Source organism: Prunus dulcis, chromosome 4 (genome assembly GCF_902201215.1).
Source record: "Prunus dulcis chromosome 4, ALMONDv2, whole genome shotgun sequence".
NCBI lineage: Eukaryota > Viridiplantae > Streptophyta > Magnoliopsida > Rosales > Rosaceae > Prunus > Prunus dulcis.
This window is the reverse complement of record NC_047653.1, coordinates 17,035,658-17,060,464: the sequence shown is the minus strand read 5'-3', so window position 1 is coordinate 17,060,464 and position 24,807 is coordinate 17,035,658. Positions and strand designations below refer to the sequence as shown.

The window sequence follows — 24,807 nt, the reverse complement described above, 5'->3', positions numbered from 1 at the left end:
GTTGCACAGTGAGCGTAGTTGATCAGGACCTGTTGAATCAAGCACATCTATATGTCTTGGAGAATACGGAGGAAGTCCTACCTTATATCGAGTACGTATGAGTTTTATTCTTTAAGTTTCCATTTTAAATTATTTCTTATGTTTATCTTATATATTTGGGACCGTAATGCTTGAATTTTTCGTGTCATGTAGGCAACATATGATCCACATCAAGACTGCTTATCCAAAATTTAGAAAGAGAACAAAGTGGCTGCAGGATAAGCACAATAGCACTTTCATTCAATGGCTACGCTTCAAGGTATATGTTGTTGAATAACATATTTCTCTTTTAATTTTCTTCTTATTTCTATGTTAGATTGAATTAAGATTTGATTAATTTGCAGGTTCAAAGTGAACTTGAGGGAAGACAATAATGGCGTATCAGAAAATTTAAGGTGGCTAGCAGCTGGTCCAAACATGGCAGTGCCATTATATAGGAACTATCTTATTAAAGGTATTAAATTCAATATCAAGGCACAAGATGATGTGCGGACAACTCAAAATAGTGGAGTTTATTTACTTGCACATACCATGCAAGTTGCTAGTGCCAAGGATAAAAACCCAATTCTCTCAAATATGGGTTTCTATGGTGTCATTCAAGAAATTTGGGACCTTGACTACCAAAAGTTTACAATCCCAGTCTTTAGGTGTGATTGGATAGATAGTTCTGGTCTTGTAGTCGACGAACTTGGATTTACCCTTGTAGATTTGAGTAAAATTGGACATAGGAATGACCAATTTGTTTTGGCTTCTCAAGTCAAACAAATATTTTTTGTTGACGACCCGATGCATCGTGGTTGGTCGGTAGTGTTATCAATGCCTAATAGAGAATATAATGATGTTATTGGTGATGAAGTCTTAGGTGATGTGATAATTGAGTGTGAGCCATTTACTAGAGGGATGCCAAATGTTGACACATTTGATGAACTGGTGGGTGAGTTAGGTGGTCAAAATATTTGAGATGGGTGTGAAGATATATGGATTGAATGATGCTTATGTAATTGGCAGTGTATGACATTAATTTTGTAATATATTGTAATGTGATTTCTTCACTTTCATTATACAGGTTTTGGCCACAAAACAATCAGTGCAAAAAATACTGGTTCAGATTACATCATTATATTCTGCATAAAAAACGACGTCTGTTCAAATAAAACACGACGTTATTGTGAACCAGTTATTCAGCATATTTACCGACGTCTTAAAGCAACGTAACAATGAAGAACCACGACGCTATTGTGAAGCAATTATTCAGGATATCACGTCGGGGAAGGATTAAGAACCGCCATGTAATTCAAAATAACACGACTCCAATCCCATAATACCGACGTCTAAAAAACGAGATATATAATCTGAACGTTAAAAAATACGACGTCATCATACATTTTCCACGTCGCAAGTTCTTTTATAAACGAAGAGGAACGAAATGAATTCCGACGGTAATTCATTATAACCGCCGTCTAATATCAATTAAACGACGTTATTTGTAATACGGCTCTCATCATAATCAACGCCGTCTATATGTTCTGTAATACGGCTCTCATTTATTTGGAACCGACGTTGTTTAGAAGTTCAACGTCGTCTACATTAATAAGTGCGTCGTGAGTAATGAATACATATAAATACAACGTCGACTATATAAATGCCACCGACGTTGTTTTGCATTTCAACGTCAACTATATAAATACATACGTCGTAAATAATGACACTGACAACTATTTCCACGTCATCTTTTTTAGAAAAATCGAAGTGGAAAATTTATTTCACGACGGTTGTTTGTAAATAAGAGGCGTAGTAGATTTCAATAACGTCGTCTTCTCATGTATTTAAAGACGTCATATTTTTTCTTGTCGTGAAAATTATATTTAACGGCGTAGTGTTTTAGTTGTCGTCGTTGTATGTCTATCTTGCGGCCTTGTTCTTTTAATATGTGTCATATTTTTCCTTTTTAACGACGGTGATTTGTTTGAGTTGGTCGTCTATTCTCATCCTCGACTATTTTTTAGAACTTTAGCAGACTAAACACGTCTGTTTTTATTTGTTTTCGACGTTGTTTTATTTAACAACGTCTAATATTTATCGTCGTTGTTTGTTTCTGAAAATAGGACGTATAAATTTTGTAATACGACTCTCATATATTTGTAACCGACGTTGTTTCGTTGTTCAACGTCTACTCTATAAATACATACGTCGTAAATAATGACACTGACAACTATTTCCACGTCATCTTTTATAGAAAAATCGAAGTGGAAAATTTATTTTACGACGGCTGTTTTTATATAGGCGACGTAGTAGGAATCAATAACGTCGTCTTCTAATGTATTTAAAGACGTCATATTTTTTATTGTCGTGAAAATGATATTTAACGGCGTCTTATTTTAATTTTCGTCGTTGTATGTCTATCTTGCGACCTTGTTCTGTTAATATGTGTCATATTTTTCCTTTTTAACGACGGTTTTTTTAGAGAGTTGGTCGTCTATTCTCATCCTCGACTGCTTTTTTAGATCTTTTTGCAGTACAAAGACGTCGTTTTGTATTTGTTGATGACGTTGTATATTTTAACAACGACGGTGATTTAGCGTCGTGGTTTATGAGGGAAAAGATGACGGTGGATTCCACGACCATTGAAAAACCGAATACACGACGGTGATTTACCGTCGTCTTTTTGCTTTTTTGTAGTAGTGGAACTTGAGACCTCTTGTTTGCAAGTCAAGTTCATTTTCAATAAACTGTGTTTTTAAGGGGAAAAAAAAAAGAACTTTAGGAACTAATAATCATACAAAAAAAAGTAAAATAAATCAATTAAAAAATAGTAAATGGACTTTTCAGGAGAAAAGGAAAAGAAACAATAAGATCTTAGTACCCAATTTTTGCAATTTTCCCCATTTAAGGCTAAAATACGTAATGTAGGCCAAATATAGGATGGTTTTATGAGATAATCCTGATATTGCCAAAATATTGCTAACATATGCTTATTTGGAAGCAAATAAATATAAGTAGCAATTATATTTTTGCCAACAAATGGCAATTTGATATGATTTTTCAAGTATCTCCATGGAGCTATAGCATGAATTATTATGTGACCAGAAGTCTTGCACGCCAAGTAATCTTGCCCACCAAATAATGTTGGCCACCAAGGGATCATCCACTATATAAAGAGGTCAAGAGATCAACAAAGAGACACATCAACTCTCTCAAAAACACAATATGTTTCCTACATAATTCTTATAGGCTTGCCAGTTCCGACTCTGGTATCGATTTCCAATTGATGTGACATTCTAGCTGTGATTGTTCTCATCTCTTGCCCAAGTTCTTATCATCTTGTGGCTTACCTTTAGAGTTCTGACAGGCTATAACCAAGTTCTTCGAAGAAGTTGGACTTTCCAAGTGTTCTGACAATTTTCCAGGCGATTTCAGGCAACCTCTAGTGGTGATAGTCGTGGTTCCGACCAGACCTTAATGTTCTAGCACCTTTTGCTGCTTTCTTTTGCTTTGTTTTTATTCTTGTACTAGGAAAATAATAAAGTCCTCATTTGTCTTGTGGCATAAAAAAAAACCCAATATGATCCTGTTCCCCTTTCATAGCACAGTGGTTAGATTATAAGTCATTTTTTAGAAGGGGCATATTATTAATATCAGTCTCGATCTCTTGGACTACAGGGGTTCAAGAGATTTTTAGTCACTCACCGTTGGATGTAAATTCAACGGTTCATTTACTCTTGCACTCCTTTTAAGAAACTTTTTTGAACCATTGGATTAATATCCAATGGTGGGCACCTTTCATATTATAATTTTTTTGTTAATTAAAAATCATTCCATCTAAAGTATGTTCGTGCCAATTCTACCTAAATACTGGAAAAAGTCTTAATTAGTATATTCACGTTTATATTTTTGAAACAAGGTATGAGTCAAGTAGTCAAACAGCCAATATAATGACTAGATACCAAGTCTAGAACATGCAGTGGCGGAAGTAGGGCCACTCTTACCCAGGGAAGTTTTGGGGAAAAAAAAAACTTATAAAGACTTATTTTAAATATTTCCCATTAGGTAATAACCTAACAAAGTTTAAAAAGTCCAATTTTTTTTTTATATATAAATTTTGTTATAAGGTAGCTTCCCATTAAAATAAAAGAACATGTTAAATTGACATCGTTCTCTCAAACTTGTTAAAACATTTCTTCACAACAAGATAAAAAATGCGATTCTAGTGAATTTTATGATTGTCTACATTGATCATTAAAATATAAACTAATAACTTAAACTAGTCCACCCGTTGAAAAATTTCTTGTTCCGCTCTTTAGAACATGGGACTGTAAAAATGCCAACTTATAGGGCTATTGGAGCAGAACTCAGAGGTTCCTTGATTGACATTCAGTTATTTTCATGGAAACCGTCAAACTATTACTAAGTGCTCAAAGAAAGTATGATAGTTGATTTAGCAAGATAATAACATAATTATAATAGTGTTTCCATGTTTCCGACAATAGTAAAAGAGACGACCATATAGTACTATAATATAGCTAAACCACGACACAAAATAAACGACGATACACCTTAAAAACGTCATTGTGTTTTAAATGACGACGGTTTTATAAAACGGTCATAGTAGATCATCTTATACACTACTAAAATAGAGTTTTCTTGGTTGATTTTTAAAACACAACGCTTGCCAATAGCAAGCCTCATCTTTTAAAACACGCTGAACAAAAGCGCACGACGCTTGTCAATACCAAGCGTCGTCTTTTAAAACATGATAAACAAACAGGGCCGTTTAAGTGAATTTGAGACCTAAAATTTTAAGATATTCCCATGTCTGTGAAAACCATCTCTCTCCCTCCTTGAAACCCTTCCTCTTCCAATAAAATCATCAGAAAATTGATCATCCAAGAAGCAATGTACAAGCTCGGAGTTGTGAGATTGAGCTCTTTGTGTTATATTTTTCAATTTAGATTGGTGCACTAGATACTAAGTTATATCAGTTTTTGATAAGAGTTTAAATTAAGATATACCTTGAGGCCCAAAACCTTGTTGAATAAGGAAAGGTTTTGAAGCCTATTAAGAGGTCCTATTTATTCCCTTTTATGCGTGCACCTTTTTGGTGGCCTTGGAAGATTAGTCAAGTCGGCCATCGGTGATAAGTTGAGACGACTTGACCTAGCCCTATATAAGCTTAAGGCCCTACTCTCATCAGACACGTTCTCTAACCCTATTCTCATCATAAAGAGAGAGCTGCAATAGATTCTAAGAGAGAGCAGGAGTCTTGAGTTGTTCTTGTTTCTTGTTGGGATATTGCTGCTGCGGTTGAATGAGTTCAGAGGTCGTATACTCAAGAAAGATGGGGCCAGGTATGTCTTTACATATTTCAGATTGTGTGAAAGATCATGAACATGCATATTAAAGAAGTCTAACACTTGGTATCAGAGCTCATGGCTATTCACACACACTGAAATCGTTGTTCAAGCATGCCTATTACGATTTCTTATCTGTTTATGCCATGATGAGTTTTTGGTAATGTTTAAAATTTGAAGATGGATTAAACATGTTTTCTAAAATATCAAGAATATTAAAGAATCTGGAAAAGCATGTTTTAATTTTGATTTTTCTTATTTTCAAAATTCAAACACATTTTTGACCTACGAGATGACCGTAAAACCCTAAAAATACCCATAAATCGCAACAAAGTGGTGAGTTGTGTTAATTAGGTCATTCCCTATTTAGAAAAGTGTTTTGCATAAAAAATGGACACTAAAAACCCCTAAAACATTGTTCACGACAGAAATTACTATTCACTACAGTTTAGGGTTTTCTTTCTTGAGCTGTGTTTGTTTGGTTATTTTCTGAGCTAGATAGGTGTTTGTCTTTGTTCTGAGAATCAACAAACTTTTCACAAACTTTCTTTCTCTTCCTTTGATCGTTTGAGTTATCTTGTAGTGGGAGTGTTGACAACCTTTCAACTATCCATATAGAATCCGTTATTTTATTGCTTCACTTCTATCCTCAAGAAAATAGGACAACAGTCCATTATTAGTCATCTCGAACTCCAATGACTTACAGTTAGAGAATTAATTCTCTATCAAAACAGCATAGCGGTACTTTCACCAACTTTTGTTAGAGTTTGTATTGGAAAATTCACTATCACTTAGTCCCACATTGGAAAGGAGTGGTTTTCTTTCATGCTTTACAAGCACCAAGACTTTTAAAACACTAAGTAGGATATGGATCTAGTGGAGGCAAAGTTGAGCCTCATCTTGGTTTGGGCTTCCATTGAGAGATCCCTCAAATATGTTTATTTGAGGGACACCGTTGTCGGGCCCATACCATATTGTATTTCACTAATCCAAACCATCTATTTTTTAGATAATCATTCAAAGATCATCTCAACAAAAAATCACTTGAATCCGATATCATTTGACCACTCAATTAAGTTATTGAAATTTTAGTACTTTCTTGAAGCGTCATGTTCATTAATTTTGTAGACCACAATTAGATGTCGAAACGGTTTCCGATTTGTCTAATTTTTTGCAAGGATGGTCTATGAATATAGACTTGACAAATGGATGGCTTGCATCATTGAATAAAAATTCTTAGACCCTAAAGAGTGTCCCTCACTAGAAGGGGACTGTATATATATATATATATATATATATATTTGACTAATAAATATATAAATTGAATTTTCAAAAGGTGGGCTCCTTTGATTAAAATTTTTAAAAAACTTATTAATTAGAAATTCATTTTTTAGATAACATCATTATCTAAAATTTGAATTCTATTTAAAATAGTTATTACAACTGTTGGATGAAGAGGTTTCAAAAATCTATATAATGACAATTTTCACTCCTATCGAACTACAAGCACAAGGGGTACAGGAGAAATACTGCCTAAAATACAATGCATGTAATAACCCGATCCTAAATTAATATTCAATTATTAAATTATTCAAATAAAAGACAATTTTACTATGGGAATATTTTAATGGGTTTAAAGTTGACTTTTTGTTCAGGAAAGAATTTGGGAATTTTAGTAGTATCATTGTGTAGAGCACGTCAAGATGAGTCTGTAGACACGTACTGGGCTCAAATCAGAGTTGTAACGAAGAAGTTACGATCAAAAGAAGCTTAGTGGCAAAATCGTAAATATTTCAAAGTTCAGTTTTAAAAACCCAGATTTTTCATCTCGCCCGCGGGCAGCACGAGCAGCCAACTTTAGACGAAGATATCGCCTCTATCCGGCCACCAAAAACTGGTGCCACAACTTGCAAACTCTTCATCTCTCTCTTCTCTTTCCATACATACTCATATCTAGCCTTGATTCCAAGGGATTAAACCAGAAACTCGAGCCAAAGTGAAGCCTAAAACGGGTTGTTTCTAAACCAAAAATTTTGAGGGTTTTTCCAGCGAACACTGGCCACCACCGGCCTTGCTATCACACCCAAACCACTCACCTACCTCCCTTATGTAATTTCCCTCGAAGACCTAACGTGATTCCATCCCAATATAGTTGAATCCAAACTCAGAAACTTCTAGGTTTTTCCAAGAGAAAACCGTTCGTTCGAGGGCTTTAAAGGCCAAATTTGTCTTCGACTCAGGTATGAAACTTACCCCTCTTGATGTGCTTGATCTTTTGGCATAGGTCTTGACCGGCGGTTTGGAGATTTTTAAATCGCCGGAATTTACTATGTACACCCATGCGCTATTGGCACGTGTGGCGGTGGGCCACTTTGTGTCAGGCCATTGGGTCCTAAAATGACCCCCACATCGTCCCGAGCACGACGGTATGCTCGGACTTGAATTTGGTTATCGTTTGATTGTCGATTGGATATCGCATATTAGGCGTTATCCAGGTTTGTTATATTTGGACCTTTGGATCAACTTCATTTCAATATATGTGAATGTAGGCATCTCTAGGATCGTGTAGGAATTTGCGGATCGTGATTTGGAGTCCTGGATACTCCGATTCAATGATTTAAAGTTTGTGTTAAACTATAGCCGTCTGATCTTGTGATCCGACTGTTCGATTCGGACCAAACTTGCAGGACATGTTTAGTAAACCTTGTTGAACCCGTAGAAACTCTCGGATTGGAAATCGGAGGTTGCGGGCCCCGCAGGCCCAGTTGAACAGATTTGGGAAGTTTGGCTCAGAGTCTTCTGAGGTAGTTTCATAGTTTGAGAAGTACTAGAATGATATTATAAACGAGGCTTGGGTTATGAGGTAATGTTATAGTATTTTATGGTATTATTTGGATATTTGAAGGTGATGAATTTTTGGGAGTTATGGGATCTCTAGGGATTATTATTTAACATTATCTATTATTATTATTAAAGTATATGACTGAGTAATATGTGCTTATCTATGAAAGTCTTTTATGTAAACAAGTGTTGATTATTATTTGAATTACTTTGGGGTTTTGACGGGTTTACAAGATTATGGATGAGATTATCGGACTTTAATTTGGTATTGAGGTTTGTGAATATTTTTGTCTCTATATGAGCTTTATGCTTGAGAAGGGATTTTGGCTACCCATGCAAGAACTAGTTTTGGGAAGTTGAGAAAAGATTTGGAAAATGAGTTTGTGAAAGCGGATTTGTGGAATAAGAGAAATTTTATGATAAAGAGTAACCCACCCCCCACCCCCCCTCTCCTTAGTTGCATTTGAAACAGTCTTGTCATTTATGACAATGCCCCACGAGTTTCGGGGACACCTGCACTATGTAGTGCGAGGATATGCCTTCACGGGCTGACTACATATCCCCCGAGTTCAGCGAGGATGTGCAGCTCAGGTTGACTAGGTGTCCCCTGAGTCTTGCGAGGAATGCAGCTCATGCTGACTAAATGTCCCCTAAGTCTTGCCAGGAATGTGGCTCAGGTTGACTTTATGTTTCCGAGGCCTGCGATGATGTGTCGCTTATGTGACACTTGGAATTGACGGAATATTATGGGAATTGACGGAATACTATTGGAATTGACGGATCATAAATGGGCGTACGCCTAGGTAGAGAGTATTTGAGTTTTGAAATGTTTTAAACTAAAAATTATGACTTTATTTTGGTACTTATTGGTGAAGGCTATAAATATATGTTTTCCAACTTATGAGACAAGGATTGAGATTTTTCTAAGTTTTAATGATTTTATATAATTCACAATTATTTTCTTAAGTGATGAATTTGTTTTTACATATGAAAGAAGGAAACATATTTCATTTAAATTGTCGATAATGACATTAAGGTTTCACGTGGTCAATGCTATCTAATAATTTTATCGTTTTCCTACTTATAAGTAATAAGTTAATTATATATATATTTATTTATTTATTTATGCACATGTGGGATGAGTAGAAGATTGTTCTAACCTCAATAGCTCTTGATTGAGTTTCTTGATTTTATTTGATTAAGTTACCTTTGTTAACTTATAGTTTTTGTAGAAATTCCTTAGTAAGGGTATGTAGGCAACCTAGAGTTACTAGGTGCAGCCATAAGATCAAGTGTTGAAAATTTGTTCAGTTAAGTTATTTTGGAATTTGATAACGTATTCATGTTGTTCTATGAGTTGAGACTAGTTTCAGACAGCATAATGATTTATTTGGTATAAAGAGGCCTGAGGCCATTCAAAGTTATTTGTCTGATGCATGCTAAACGGTTGGGATTTGGTTTTCAATATTAATTGTATGTTTACAGGTGGAAAGTTTTTGAAAAATGTCCATTTTACAGGAGAGATTCTACCTATTTTTTGACAGAAGTCAAACCTCAAAAGAATTGTTGAGTCTTAGTTAGAAGGGCAATTTGGTCAAGTGTGCCCAACATCTGGCAAGTGTCGGTCGGGCATAGGGTTCCACGCAGATTCTAAAGTGGAATTTGGGTCAGGTCCTGTCAATGCAACTCTACAAGACTCTATCACCTATCCAAGTCAGTATTTTCTATTGATTTTATTGTTATATTGAACATTGCTGTATTGATTTGATTTAATAATATTTATAGAATTTATTTTTGTGTCATATTCTGTTATTTGATTTTATTCTGATTGTTCTCCAACAACTTATGTATGTAGTCCTAATCTCTTATATATACTTGACAGACATACCAAAGCTGTCAATGTTGTACATTGGTCACCAACTGATGGTAAGCTCTGCTTGTTCGCGAACTCTTGTTTGACACTTACCCTTTTGGTATAATGGTCTTGTGATACGAAATTTTGCTATAAAAATTGGTTCTTGTATGCCCTTATAATACTTCTAACGATTGAATTGGTTTATTAATTGGGCTTGTCCAATATAGGTCCTTACAATTTCTATTTCCTAGACATATACTTATCATTCTATAAATCTATGTGTAAAATTCAATTTCGAACTTACATGACCAATAGGATATAAGAGGTCATAGTATTCCTATTTTTTACATCGTTGCCATGAGACTTCATATTTTATTTATAATTTATTCCAAGCATTTCATTAACTGCCATAATTGTAATTAAAACGCCCCATTAATAGCATATCAATCACCCCATTTCTTTTGGTTGCCATTCCCTCTAACATATCGCCCCCTAAAATTGCAAGCCAAAAAATAAATATGTAAATTACATATCCAATAATGTACATATGAAAAATAAAAATATAAATATATACGTATAAAATATAGGTATATTATTTACCAAATTTTTTATTATTAACAAAAAAAAAACTAAGTTAGTTACTTTGTAATTGAAATTTCCGTACATTTTTCATAAATTAAAAATAGGTACACAATAATTTATAGAAAATAGGTACGTTGTATAATTGAAATTTATGAACATTTTTTATAAATATAAAATAGGTACATTATTTAGAAGAAAAAAATAAATTCATTATAGCCACATTATTAGAGAGAAAAAAATAGGTACATTATTTAGAGAAAAAAATAGATACAAAATTTAGTGAAAAAATAGATTCATTATACTAGGTAAATTGTTTTTCTAGGTACATTATTAGAGGAAAAAAATAGGTACATTATTTAGAGAGAAAATATAGGTTCATTTAAAAGAATTTTTTTCCATAAAACAAACAATAAAAAGATGATCAAATTATTTTTCATAAAACAAGTAATAGATGCTTTATTTATTAGAGAAAAATAGGTATATTATTTAGAGAAAAATAAGTTCATTTAAAAAAAAATACTTTTCAAAAAACAAACAATAAATAGATTATCAAATTATTTTTCAACATAATTAGAATGTACACTATTATTCATAAAAGTATAGAAAATAGATTACTTGTCGTATAATTCATAAAATGAAAAGAACATAATTTTTTTGTTAAATAAACCAAAATGCTAATCACCTATAGATTAGTAATACGTTAATGTTGAATTTAATATTTAATTTTAAATAAGTTTCTAAATTAATTCCTACATCTATTACAACAATTTGGAGATCTTTCCAAATTCATCGTGTGTCATTAGTTACACCTCCCCATAACACATTAACTTATAAAGAGGGGTAGTTTTGGAATCCGAAAAATACAATAAATCATATTTTAAGTTATATTAGGTAACTTGCTTAGTTTGATCCTAGTTATCGGGTATTATTTGAAAAAATTGGATATTTTAAATAAAAATAATAAAGAGAAAGTGGTAGGTGATTAATTTGAGTAGAAGCTTGTTTTGTCCATTGTTTAGATTAAATCCTTAAGCAATATTCTATTTTCTATATGCCAGTTGCATTTAAAGCTCACTTAAAAACTCTCTTACTACTCCGACCATCTTCCAATTTTTATTCAGTTAGATCAACAGGTTTCGATATTTGAAGGTCTATGGATTTTGGCCTTTCCTTTCATTGGTTTTCGAGTCCATTCACTGTTCATGCCTATTTTGATGCAAATTGGGCCAATGTCCTGATACGCAACGCTCCACTATGGGTTTCTGTGTTTTTTTCTGCTCCAATCTCGTATCTTGGAGTGCTAAGAAACAACAAGCAATTTCTCACTCCTCTGCTGAGGCTGAGTATCGCTCTCTTGCTCATGCTTGTGCTGACACTATATGGGTCTCTTACCTTCTGAATGAATTACAATTTGCACTCTCTCGCCCTATTACCTTCTTATGTGACAATCTTAGCACTACCTACATAGCGTCTAATCCGGTTTTTCATGCTTGCACTAAACAAATTGAGCTTTGATTATCACTATATGCGACAGTACCTACTTGCTAATGCTTTCACTAAGGGCCTTTCTACACATCAGTTCCAACTTCTCCAATCAAATCTCGTCTCTCTAGGATCATCGGATTTGCAGGGAGTGTTAAATCACATATTTTATCTCTTCAGACATCTACTTAATTTCCTCTTGTAAAGGTCAACTATAGCTGTCAATTAGTTGTGTGATTACTCAATTTTAGGACTTTGTCAACTTTTTGTATTATATATCTCTTCTCAATGAGAATAATTTATCAAGAAATTCCAAACCTTTCAAGTAGGTTGGAGCACGTCAAAAAGATTGAGAAATCGAATCATCTGATTGAAGGTGCAAGAGATGCAATTTTCATCTAGTGATATTTATTATAAATAAAAAAAATTAATGTTGAAAGAGATTTCGAATCATCTGACTTTTGTTCTTTTTTGAGAAAAGATCGTATTTCATTAAACCGAAAGGAACATTACATGGTAAGAAATAGCATGTTAACGGCGGCCTCGTTAAAACCTTCCCAGGGAAAACAAAACCCCAGGGTAGGAAAGAGTACCACTCATGCTATTGACTAAACAGAATAGTCAAACAACTTATACGAAACAAACAAACCTAAAACCCAACTACAAAACCCTTAAAACCAAGGGTGGAACTACGAAAGGGCTCGGCTGGGCTCTAGCCCAGAGCTGATTTTCCAACTTAGTCTTAAATGTATAAAATAAAAAAATAAAAAAATATCCCACATCTTCGAGGGAGAGCGGGAAGAAGGAGAAGAAGGAAGAGAGGAGAGAGGGATGGAAAAAAAGAAAAAAGAAAAAAGAGAGAGATATAGGAGACGACGCAAAAGAGGGAGAAGAGGAAAAAATTGCAGAGTGACAAAGGAAGAAGTAGGAAAAAAAGAAAGAGAGAGAGAGAGGAGGAAAAAAGAAATAAAAAGAGAGGGGGAGATGGAAAGTGACGGAAGGAAGAAGAAGATGGAAAAAAAAAAATGAAGGCATTGGGAGAGATGAGATACGGGGAGAATAAAAATTACAAAAGAAAGAAAAAGAGGTGTTGGTTTGGACACATCTTCGGATGCACATGCATGCTCACACATTTTTTTATCATATTTATTATCCAGAGTAACTATTACTAATTATATATCATATTTATGGCAAGTTTACATAAGAAGGTTGTTGGCTCTAGTGGAAAGTGAGAATGATACTTACATGGAGGGTTGAGGGTTCAAGCTCCTTTGTTGCAAAATATTTTTGGAATATTTGGTTTGTCAACAGTTTGGATTTCTATAATTTTTGGAAAAAGAGTTGAAATTATTAATTAAATGAGGATAATATAATAAATTTACATTTTTTTCATATTGAAAAAAAATATTTAGCCTACCCCAAGAAAAATTCCTGGTTCCGCCATTGCTTAAAACAACATCCCATCACTACGAAGCAGATTATCAGTCTCTACTTATACGAATCATCTGACTTAAAAAAACAAAATGTTATAGGGGCTGTTAAAATAAGTTATTTTCTTGATTTCAAAACCGTTCATTGGAGCCAGATTTGATCACTATCTATCACTACTTGCTCAGAAGAAGAAACAGAACCACAGATGTGCCAAGCACTTGGAAGTAGATTATCAGTCTCTACATCCAAACTTAATAGTCAAATTAACAGCCTTCAAGTTGATCAAAACTCTACTAATTATCGAGTACTTTCGGTTCAGTTTTCTGGAACTGCTTTCATGATTCTGAGAGGAAAGTTCAACTTAGTTTCACTAAGAAATTTAGTTAAGTATTTAATGTGTTTTTTAGCCTAACACACACAATGACCAAATTGTGTTTTACCCCAAAATTAATACATTCCAAAGTGAGTTTAAATTTTTGATGCTTCAATTGGTCTCCTTCCTTGCTGGTAGTATTCGAAATATATGCTATCATAATTTTTCACCTTGTTGTACAATCTTGGCGTTGACTCATTGACCAGGCTTTCGAGGGGTTCAATCTCTTTATCTGATTCAGGCATGCAGAAGGCAGCCAAAGAGATCCTCTCCGTGTCTGGATTTATGACTACCCTGTGTACAGGGCTCTTCAATATTCCATTGCTCAATATTTGTGTATCACAAGGAAACCAACAATCAAGCTTCTGTAAGCCAAACCAACTGTATTAGATTGTTAAAATTCGCTCAAGGGGTCTCATTCAAAAAATTAAAAGGCATATTTGACGAGTTGTTTTAGACATAACAACAATGAGATACAAAAGGGTACATTTTTATGCCAGCGATATTGGGAAGAGGGGTTTTCTCACACACACTACAAAGTTGTTATGGGGTTTGAACTTGAGATCATTGGTCTGCAAGTCAAAATTCTTTTCCACTGGGTTAGATCCCATCAGCCAAAAAGGTACATTTCTAAGCTTTCAATTACTCACCAAATTTCAATTAGGCATTGCTTTAAAAGTTAATTAAAACCAATAATTGAACAGGTTGAGAGATAACATTTTATTTACCTCTGCCTGATCACCGACATTAATGAGAAGCGCCTCAGGAATAATGGGAGCTCTAAACCACTGATCGTCTTTAAGAAACTGAAGACCTTCGACTTGTTTGTCTTGCAAGACATGGGTGATTAATGTTGCATCTGCATGTGGTTTGACACCTAGGACAACATCAGGCCTTGAACAAGGAGGATAAAAGTTAAACCTCACATCCATTTTCCCATGTTCTCCATACAGGTCCCGAAAGCAATTAACATCCAAATTCAATGACCTTGCCATGGCCTCCAGGACAGTTTTTGTTACCACTTGTAACTTCATCGTATATTGGTCTAAAGTTTCACTGCAGTAATAATATATGTTGAACTCTGAGAGATCAGATATATGGTTATTGTTTCAGTGTGAAGGAAGATGTATGGCAAACACAAGTTACCTAAAAGATTTGGGATTTTGAGGCCAAAATTTGAGCTTTCGGTGCTCTTCTGGATATACAGAAAGGTATAGCCGGTCAGACCAATCAAGTGTTTGTTGTTCAGAAAAAATCGTGTCGTTCCCATATCCTTGAATATCGTTGACTTCTCTCAAGTATTTCTGCTTCTCTTCCACTGGAAGTGCAAAAAATTGTTTTGTCATTTCGCGGACCTTGTCTAGAAATTCAGGTGTCATGCCATGATTTATTACCTGGAACACATATTTAAGGCAGCAGCATCAAACATGTTTTACATATATAGGTGGATGGGAAAATTCTTCAATAAGTATTTTATGTTAAGGATTGGTTACACATTTCTAATCTCGACTGTTGGATTGTATGTATGTTACTTATTATCTACCAACACATCTAATGAATGTAATCCAACGACTGAGATTAGAAATATGTGACCAATCCTTAACTTAAATACTTATGGAAGAATCTCCCTAGGTGGATGATGTCAAACAAAGTAGGGTATATATTCAATTATGCTCATATATTTTCATATTTGTTCATCTCCAATATGAAGGTATTTATAAGGAAGTGCAACCCTAAATAAAATAGGAAATAAATCTAAATTACAATAGAAAATAAATTCCATTTAGAATAGGATTAAATAAACGGTAAGTAACCAAAATCCTAAATAAATAAGGAACCAAAATCCTAACTAAATAAGGACTCGCTAACACTGCCCCTCAAGTTGGGCCAAAGATATTTTGCATACCCAACTTGACAAGCGAGTCATAGAACACCATACTCTACATTGACCAATCGAACAAGAACATGGCAGAACATAGAAACCCTGAGAACACGACAGAGTACAAAACATTGTCAACATGGCAAAGGCAAGGCAAAGAACACAAAAACTCTGTGAACACAACAAAAGTAAGGCAAAGAACACATAAACCCTGTGAACCCAGCAAAGGTAAGGCAAAGAACACAGAAACCTTGTGAACACGGCAAAAAACACAGAAACCCTATGAACACGGCAGAACACAGAAACCCTATGATCACGACACAAGGTAAGGCAAAACCAAACCCTAAAAATAGGGTAAGGCATGACAAAGGCAAAGGCAAAGTAAAGGCAAGGCAAGGCAAAGGGCACGGCCACAACAATATTATTGACCACAGCAACGAAAAGTGAAGCAAGCAAAGACAACATCAACAGCGGCATTAGCGACAACGACAACAACAATGACAACAATTCTTCCATATCAACTTTAGCTAATTCACGAAGACACAAGTTCTCTTCACTTCCCCTCTCCCCTTGAAGAGAAGGGGTTGTCGGAGTCAAGAAATAGACAATATCTTCATGGGAAGATAAACATATCATTTTCAATCCCCAGAGAGCACTTAAATTCCAAGGAGAACGCAAGCACAGGTCACAAGAGAACCTAGGCTATGATATCATGTCAAACAAAGTAGAGCATATATTCAGTTATGCTCATATATTTTCATATTTGTTCATCTCCAATATAGAGGTATTTATAAGGAAGTACAACCCTAAATAAAATAGGAAATAAATTCCATTTATAATAGGACTAAGGAGGGTGTATTCAATTTAGATTTTAAATGATATTAAAAGAGTTATAAAGTTGATGGAGTTTAATTGAATTTAATTGAGTTTGACTGAATTCTACAAACTCCACATAGATTTTGACTGAATTCATGTATAGATTTTAATTGAGTTTGTTAGAGTTTTATTATTGATTTTAATGGAGTTTATAGTACTCAAAAAACAAAGAATTTAGAGGTGATGACGGTGGTAGCGATGGCAATGATGGTTTGTGGGTGATGGTGGGGAAGGTAGTGGTGGAGGAGGTGGGGGTGGTAGTGGTGGTGGCGGTGGCGAAAGCGACGGTGGTGGTGACACTGATGATGCTAGCAATGGCTATGGTGGTGGGGGTGATAGTAGGGCTAATAGTGAGGGTGGTAGTGGAGGTGGGGCTAAGGGTGGTGGTGGTGACGGTGGTGGTGGTGGCAGTGATGATGATGGTGATGGTGTTGGCGGTGATGGTGGTAACAGTGGGGGTGGTAGTGAGGGCAACAGTGGGTGGCGGAGGCGGTGGTGATGGCCATGATAAGATGGTGGTAGTAGAAGTGGTGAAATCATATCTTCAGAATAAAAATAATATATCAATCAAAATCTCTTTTTAGGGAGGGGGAGGGGGAAGCAAAGATTTTTCATGGCCTAAAATTAGTCTAAACCAAACGAAATCCACCACTTTTTGTATTTCCTTTAAAATCAATGAGTTTTTAATACACCCAAAGTTTTAGGAAGTCTTTTAAAGTCGTGATTGAATACATCCAATTTGAATGGAGTTTAAAAAGTCTTAATTGAATACATCAAGAATTGTATAGACTTCTATAAAATCGTGATTGAATACACCTAAACTTTTAAACTTCTTTAAACTCTTTTAAAATCTAAATTGAATACACCCTAAATAAACAGTAAGTAACCAAAATCCTAACTAAATAAGGACTCGTCAACAAATGATTCAAAAGTTTTCTAATTCATTACAACTTGTACCAAGTTTTCTCAAGCACACACAATTAAATTGGGTATTTGAATTCTGACCTGAAAGCAACCCCATGTGGTAAGAGCTGATCGAAAATTGTCAAGTTGTTGTTCAGTGATTGAGGAAGGTGTGAGGAGGAGGCCAAGATCAATTACTGGAATATTCTTCAACTGGACAGAAGAAGCATCTGGGGCTCCAACTTTGTGGATATATTTCTCAGGCACTTGTTGTTCCCCTTTGGCGAGCAGGAGCAGCTCTTGGACAGTTTTGGATCCTAACTCTATCTTGGGCTTAGCAATAGTGGAAGAAGATTCAGCCATGTCTGTCTATGTGGTTGGTTGGTTTGGTTGGTTGGTTTCTTTCTAGCCTCACCCCCAAAAAAAAAAGAGCTTCTGTAATTTCAGCTGCAAATGAAAATGATCTCTCTTCTGTTGGGTGCTCAACCGCAAGGAAAGATATTAAGAAAATATCACCTTTGGACGTTTCTGCAATTTGAAGGTGAGATATTAAGAAAAATAAATAGTCTCTATCTATCTTTTTTTTAAAAAAAAATCAAGAGAAAATTTCATTTACCTGAACAATAAAGGCACAAATAGCCAATACAAGCCTGACCTCACTAAAATTTTGTCATAAAAAACCTCAAAAAGGAGGAAAACCCTCTATCTATTCTATTGAAATATAGGAAGCTTAATTGCTTATGGTATATATTTTTTCCTTACCTAATATTCAATGTAAGGACCTCCGCTATAATTATGCAGGTATAGAAAAGTAGCTCAAGTTTCATTATTATTTAGTGGGGTCTAAGTATTGAAAAAAACAAAACAACAAATGAAGAGAAAAGAACATACGATTGGATTCTTGTAAGGCTATCTCCAATGTCAAAGGGGCTAAACTCAAATTTCCACCCTTCAAAATACAACTATTTATGTATTGCACGGACTCAAACAGTTTTTTTCCTCAACCCTCCAGACTCAAATTTTAAGTTTGTAGCCTTATTCAATTATTTTAAAATAGTTTGACTTTTTTTTTTTTTGTGGTTAATTTTCTTGAGCTAATTTTTGCTTATAACTTCATGACTTAATTTTCTAAACATTTTAACCTAATTAAAAAATTAAATTAAATTCGACAAACTTAATTTTATTTCAATTAAAATTTGCATTATCCTACATTACTTTATTTTCTGACTTGGTGCTCGTCTTCTTTCAATTATTTTTGACTTTGTGCCCATCTTCTCTATCTCCTCAACTCTTCCTTTCTTGAATTCTCTACATTTCATATATCTCCTCATCTCTTCCTTGAATTATTATCTGACATGGTTCACATCCCCTTTTGTCTTGTTGCCATTATTTTCTGAATGGTTGTCTTTTTGCCATTATTTTTTGAATGGTTGTCTTTTTGCCATTATTTTCTAAATGAAATCTTCCTTTACCCTACACCATATCAAAGTGAGAAATGAAAAAAATGATTTGGGTGCGTTATTTAATAAATTGATGGGTTTTTATAGAATTTGAGATAAATTTTGGGGTTACATCTTATTTATAATATTTAATTAATTTTTTTTACCGTTGGATTTGATATTTGAACATTGGATCTACTTTATTTCGATTGAAATGATTAAGAATTAATCATGGCCTTTTATCGTATAGCTGTTGAGAACAATTTGAAAAAAGAAAACAAAAGTAAGTTTGAATTGTGGTCATTTGATTTCAACGACAATATTGCCATCCATGAGCCCCTAGGTGTGGGTGTGGCTGACACAATGTGTCCACAAAACTGACTTTGCACATGGGGGAAAGTGGGTTGTGTGAGTGGGCTTCACTATTCCACCCAAGATATTGACTGGATTGATATTTTGCTTGGCCATATACATGCGCTGGGGTCTCCATCCATGCTATATTGCCAAAATTTGACATTTGGCCCTCTCCATTGGAGATGGCCTAAAGAGGTAAAAAAGAACAAGCTAAAGTGCCTTATGGTGATTTACTTGTACTGAAACATAGCTAACAAGATGAGAAGAAGGTTAAACCCAACACATTGGAGAACTTTTGATTCAGAACAAATGAGGGAAGTATTCATAGAGAAGGACAAAAGTTTTAGTATTTTGACAATAATGCCCTTATTTAGATTGCCTAAGAGTCCATTTTTGCTTTTCAGATAATGCCAAGGGAGTTCTGCTTCTTGCTTGCCATATATGGAGCCAAAAACTGGATAATGTTGTAAAGAAGAATGGGTGAAGCCCACATGCTCTAACATTCAAGTTCAACACAAAATCAAACCACACACCCACCAAATCAAACCACACACCCATCAAACCAAACTACACACCTACCAAACCAAATCACACACCCACCAAACCAAGCCATTTGCTTTGCCTATAAATAGGCATTATATTTGCTTGTAATGGAAGATGAAATGAGAGAAGATGAAGGGAAGGAAGAAAGAGGGTGAGTGTGTGAAGAGAAAGAGAGCAAAGAGAAATTCTCCTAGAGAGAAAATTCAGTGAGCATACATATTGTAAATACTAAAGTTGTAGCCCTATTATGTTATGAATGAAAGGTTACTGCTGCTGCTCTCCGAGGACGTAGGCATAGCCGAACCTCGTTAAATGCTGTGTCTCATCTACTTTACGTGCAGCTCAATATTTGCACATATTCCAGTTCGTTTTATAACACGTTATCAGCACGAGAAGCTCTCAGGTATAATTTTTGTGCTGCACTATTATCTATACTACTAACCATTATGTTGATGTAAGGAAGAAAAGTAGTGGAGAAGTTGTGGTCTGCTAGAGAGATATACGAGCAAACCAACTGTAAGGATAAGCTCTATGCCTCTTACTTTTTCTATTATTTTATTATTTCTCTACACAACAAGTTCAACTTAATTGCAAGTGAAAAGAAGAAAAGCCAACATGATATGTCTAGCTTTCCACTAATATATCAGTATAATAATATTATATTATTTGATTGTGGTGTTGATATGAACCCACAAATAATTGTCTTTACTTTATCCATATATATGGTAATTATATGGACTGTTTCACCTCCTATATTTTTTTGTGGTGGTTTTATCCACACACTTATTTTATTTATTGTATGGTGTAGGTTTATTACCCATACAACAGTATCTATTTAAAAGGGTGGTGCGGGTTTATCGTCCACGCCTTTACTTTTATTTAAATGTATGGAGCAGAATTAGTGCCCATACAAGCACGTTTACTTTATCGTAAATTTACTTTTACTTAAAGTATGATGTGGAATTAACCCTCATACTTTATGAATTTACTTTACCGCACATTTAATTTTATTTAAGGTATGGTGCGGGATTAACGTCCATACAACAAGCAATTTAATTTATGAATTTACTTTACCGCACATTTAATTTTATTTAAGGTATGGTGCGGGATTAACGTCCATACAACAAGCAATTTAATTTACGAATTTATTTTACCGCACATTTACATTTATTTAAAGTATGGTGCGGGTTTATCGTCCATACCAGTAATTTATTTACCAGTAATTTATTTTATGGATTAATTGTGCTGTATGATGAGTTTTTACAGTATGCAGATTAGGACCAGAAGTTCCTTGATCCTCATCATACAATTACATCAGGACTTGAAGATCCTTGATGATGATATTGATATGAGAGCTGGCAGTCTCTCCGGTACTATACTTGTAAACAAGAGATTGGACTTGAAGATCCTTGATCCTTGACATGTAAATAAGGACCTAGAGTTCCTTGATGATGTAATAGTACCGTATTGGTTAAAAGTGCCGTACACATGAATAATAACTGTACTGGCAAATATACTGCACATATGAATAGATATGTATTCATGACTTGATGAATAGTACTATTCATATGAATAGTGACGTATGCATAAATATTAACCATTTTGGGTAAACCGTCACTATATACAAAAGGGAACCTGCAGTTCCTTAAACTCATGGATGAGCAATTAAATGAGATGCCAGAAGTTTCTCAAAATATGGACAATTATGTAAGGACTTGAAGTCCCGAAATATGTACAGAAAATTGTAAAAATATCCATACCATGAGAATATGTGATTTTGGCCTGAAGTTCAAAATCTAACAGTGTTGAGAACCTAAAGTTCCAACAGTTAAATGGACAACTCTTGAGGTATTATTGCAAATTGTGGTACACCACATATTTCTTTGGCATAAGAGAATGATGAATTTAATAAAGTTCGATTTGTTATAATCACCTCAAGGAAGAAATATATTTTGTGAATTCCGGTTGTTAAAAATACACCGTGAAATGGATAATATCAGTATAAACCTCAAATAATGAATTGAGGCTCCCCACATATTTTGTTATATTTGGGCCGGAAGCCCATGGACCCAAATATATGAGAGATCCTGAACTTGAAGTTGTGGGTATATAGTAGTTAATGCTCTTCACTACTATATTGTGATATTAGCGTGGCTTTTACTCAATCCATATTTCATGTCCATTTGAAAAGGACGAATAAATTCTGAGTTTGTGTTTAACCCAGACCAAAAGTTCTGGGCTCACATGCATGGAAATATGAGAGATTTGATGTGGTTATTTGAACCTATAAGGCACAAGGTTCCAAACCGTCATTTTGAAAAGACGTAAAAACCACAGGTGCAAGTTTAAGAATGTGCGCAATTATTATAACAGGAAAGGAGCATATAACAGATAGATTTTTTCCACCTGCAATGAAGGTGCAGGCCCTGTAAAATCTATAAAATTACATTATGTTCTGGAAGCCTCTGAAGGAAGAGGACGGTGCCTCTTAAGCTTAGCCATGAGCCTCTCATGGTCTCCCAAAATTCTTTCATTTGAGACCTGCAGCATGTCTAGCTTTCTCAGTGTATCAGCAGAGTACGAACTCACCAGTTTCAACAAGGAATTATTCTCTCCTTTAAGTTTCTCAACCTCCTGTTGAGACTCATGAAGCATTCTTTGAAGAGACGAATTTTCAGTTGTTAGCTTCTGAACCTCGTTTGCTCTAACACGCAAACGATCAGCCAAGTTAGAAACAGAAGCAGCACTCTGAATGCTAAAAGCCATTGAGTCATCAATAGCCTCTTCCTCAGACCTCCCTGTCAACAGCATTTCATCCATTGGAGTAATGAAATTCCTAGCTACTATGACAGCAGTAGCATCATTCATCATCACAGAATCATTAGCTGTGAGATGACGATTTTGGGATACAAAGGATGGACGCCAAACTTTGGCGTCACTGGTTGTTGTGGGAGCATCATTTAAATTGAAATAATTTGGGCAGGAAGAAGAGGAAGCCATTTTAAGAAGGTTTTGAAGAAAGTCTTACAAAAACTAAAGTTTCAGAAAATGAAGGAAGTTGAGTTGAAACAAAGTTGAGTTGAAACGCAGTTGCTCAATCAAGTTTTGCAAAGGCAATATCTATAGACGAAAATGTGGCAACATTTCCAGGATCCCAATATCTTCTCGAATCCCCATATTATCTTTTTCTTTCCCAGAGTCCAAAACTTCACGTGGCCTCTAATAATGCCTGTCGGCACTTTCGGCGTTTTCAAGTATTATTTTCAAAGCCGATCTTGCTTTACGGATTTCACGGAGCTACTTTTTCAAAAGTATCCCGAGAATCTAGCAATTTTCCTATGGTTAATTTGAAATTCACCGGTTCTACCTATTCATTGTATTTGTGTATAAATGTGTTACTAACAAAATTTTCTTTGCAGAAGACATCCAGTTTACTCCATACCTAGTGATGCGATATCTACTTGTTTTTCTTATCAGTAAGCACTCAATATGCCCAAGAAGCAAGACTATCTCTGATCATCCATTCAGGAAGCAAGACTATCCCTGATCACGTTTCCGCTACATCAGGAAACTGTGAAGGCGACCTTATGCTCTAATCTCCTGAGGTCCTTCTAGACTAGGAGAAATGAGAGCTTGTTGTTTGCTCCCACCAGCTTCCTTCCTTGATTGCTTACCTTACCTTGCAATCAATATCACAATTTTTGTATCTTTTCTTTCTTTTTATAACTCTCTGTTCATAAAGGATTTTATTTCTTTAGAATGAACATCCGAAGAAAGAATCCATGCGGTGATCCTAACTCTGAGGGTTATTTGTTTTTTGACAGAGAGAAGAATTGTGATTTTTGCTCTTGCAGGATATAACTAGATCATCAAGCGCTACTTTATATTTACTGGGCCAATACGAGCTTGAATGATACTTGAGAAAAGTTTCTCCCACCTAAGGATGTAAGCAATACTTGTGTTATTTTATGCTTATATACTTATTTGATATTTTATCTTGAAAGGTAACCAAATGGGGAGATAAGTCCGTTCCAAAAGAATGGCTTGTATGTATCCATGAATTATTAATGCAAAATTTTACAGATTGCAAGTTGGATACATTGATAATACACTGCACAGATTAAAGTCTCATAAGAACAAAATATGGGTATAGCAGTGATCAATATGATGCACGCCTGTTGCGTAGCAAATGATATGGATTGAAGTCCCGAAAGGACAATCCTTTGACATGTCAATATTGATATTGTGCACGCCTAATGCATAGCAAATTGTATGGGTTAAAGTCCCAGAAATTAATTGACATGTATGTATTAATCTGTGGCATGCCTGCAGCATGACAGATATATGGGTTCTAAATGTTCCAACTCCTAAATGGAGATTATCCACGCCCTACTATAAAATAACGCTCCATTGGAGGTTATAATCCACATTCTCACATAATAAAAGCCCCTGCAGTGGCTTGGGTACCCAAAAGCAAAGAAATGCTTATAATTGATGTATGCGCATGCACATGAGAATGGTGGGATCATGAATTGATGAATGACAAATTTTGATTTTGGAGTAGCTACTCAAATCATCAATGGGCTGTGTTGATTGGAACCACGTTCAATTATTAAATGTCGACAATATCATTGGCCAAAATGGAATGAGGCAATTCCATTATAGATGAGAATGAACGTGAAAGAACAACCCCACAGTACGAACCCCAAAAGATGTTAATATTGAAAGTTATACTTGGGTGTTCGGAATAAAAGGGAATATACCTACTTTGTATGACACAATGTTTTTGGCATAAACAAGGAATGTTGGGTTTTCTCCATATTTATAGATTCAATTGTGCCCATTTATTGCACATTTACGGA

General features: G+C 35.0%; 1 protein-coding gene across 2 annotated transcripts in view; it reads right to left on the bottom strand.

Annotated features, from left to right (window-relative positions):
• Positions 1–13,929: 13,929 nt before the first annotated feature.
• Positions 13,930–24,807, bottom strand: part of LOC117623855 (codeine O-demethylase-like) — a 33,917-nt gene continuing 23,039 nt past the window's right edge. The window contains exons 2-5 of one of the 2 annotated variants that reach the window (XM_034354859.1): positions 17,712–17,997; positions 15,098–15,345; positions 14,680–15,007; positions 13,930–14,283 (exon numbers count right to left, since the gene is read on the bottom strand). In XM_034354859.1, the coding sequence (XP_034210750.1) occupies positions 14,047–14,283; positions 14,680–15,007; positions 15,098–15,345; positions 17,712–17,972 (1,074 nt within the window). In that variant the 5' untranslated portion in view covers positions 17,973–17,997 and the 3' untranslated portion in view covers positions 13,930–14,046. Of the gene's footprint in view, positions 14,284–14,679; positions 15,008–15,097; positions 15,346–17,711; positions 18,117–24,807 lie in introns of those variants that run through there. The other variant, XM_034354860.1, reaches the window with a different exon arrangement.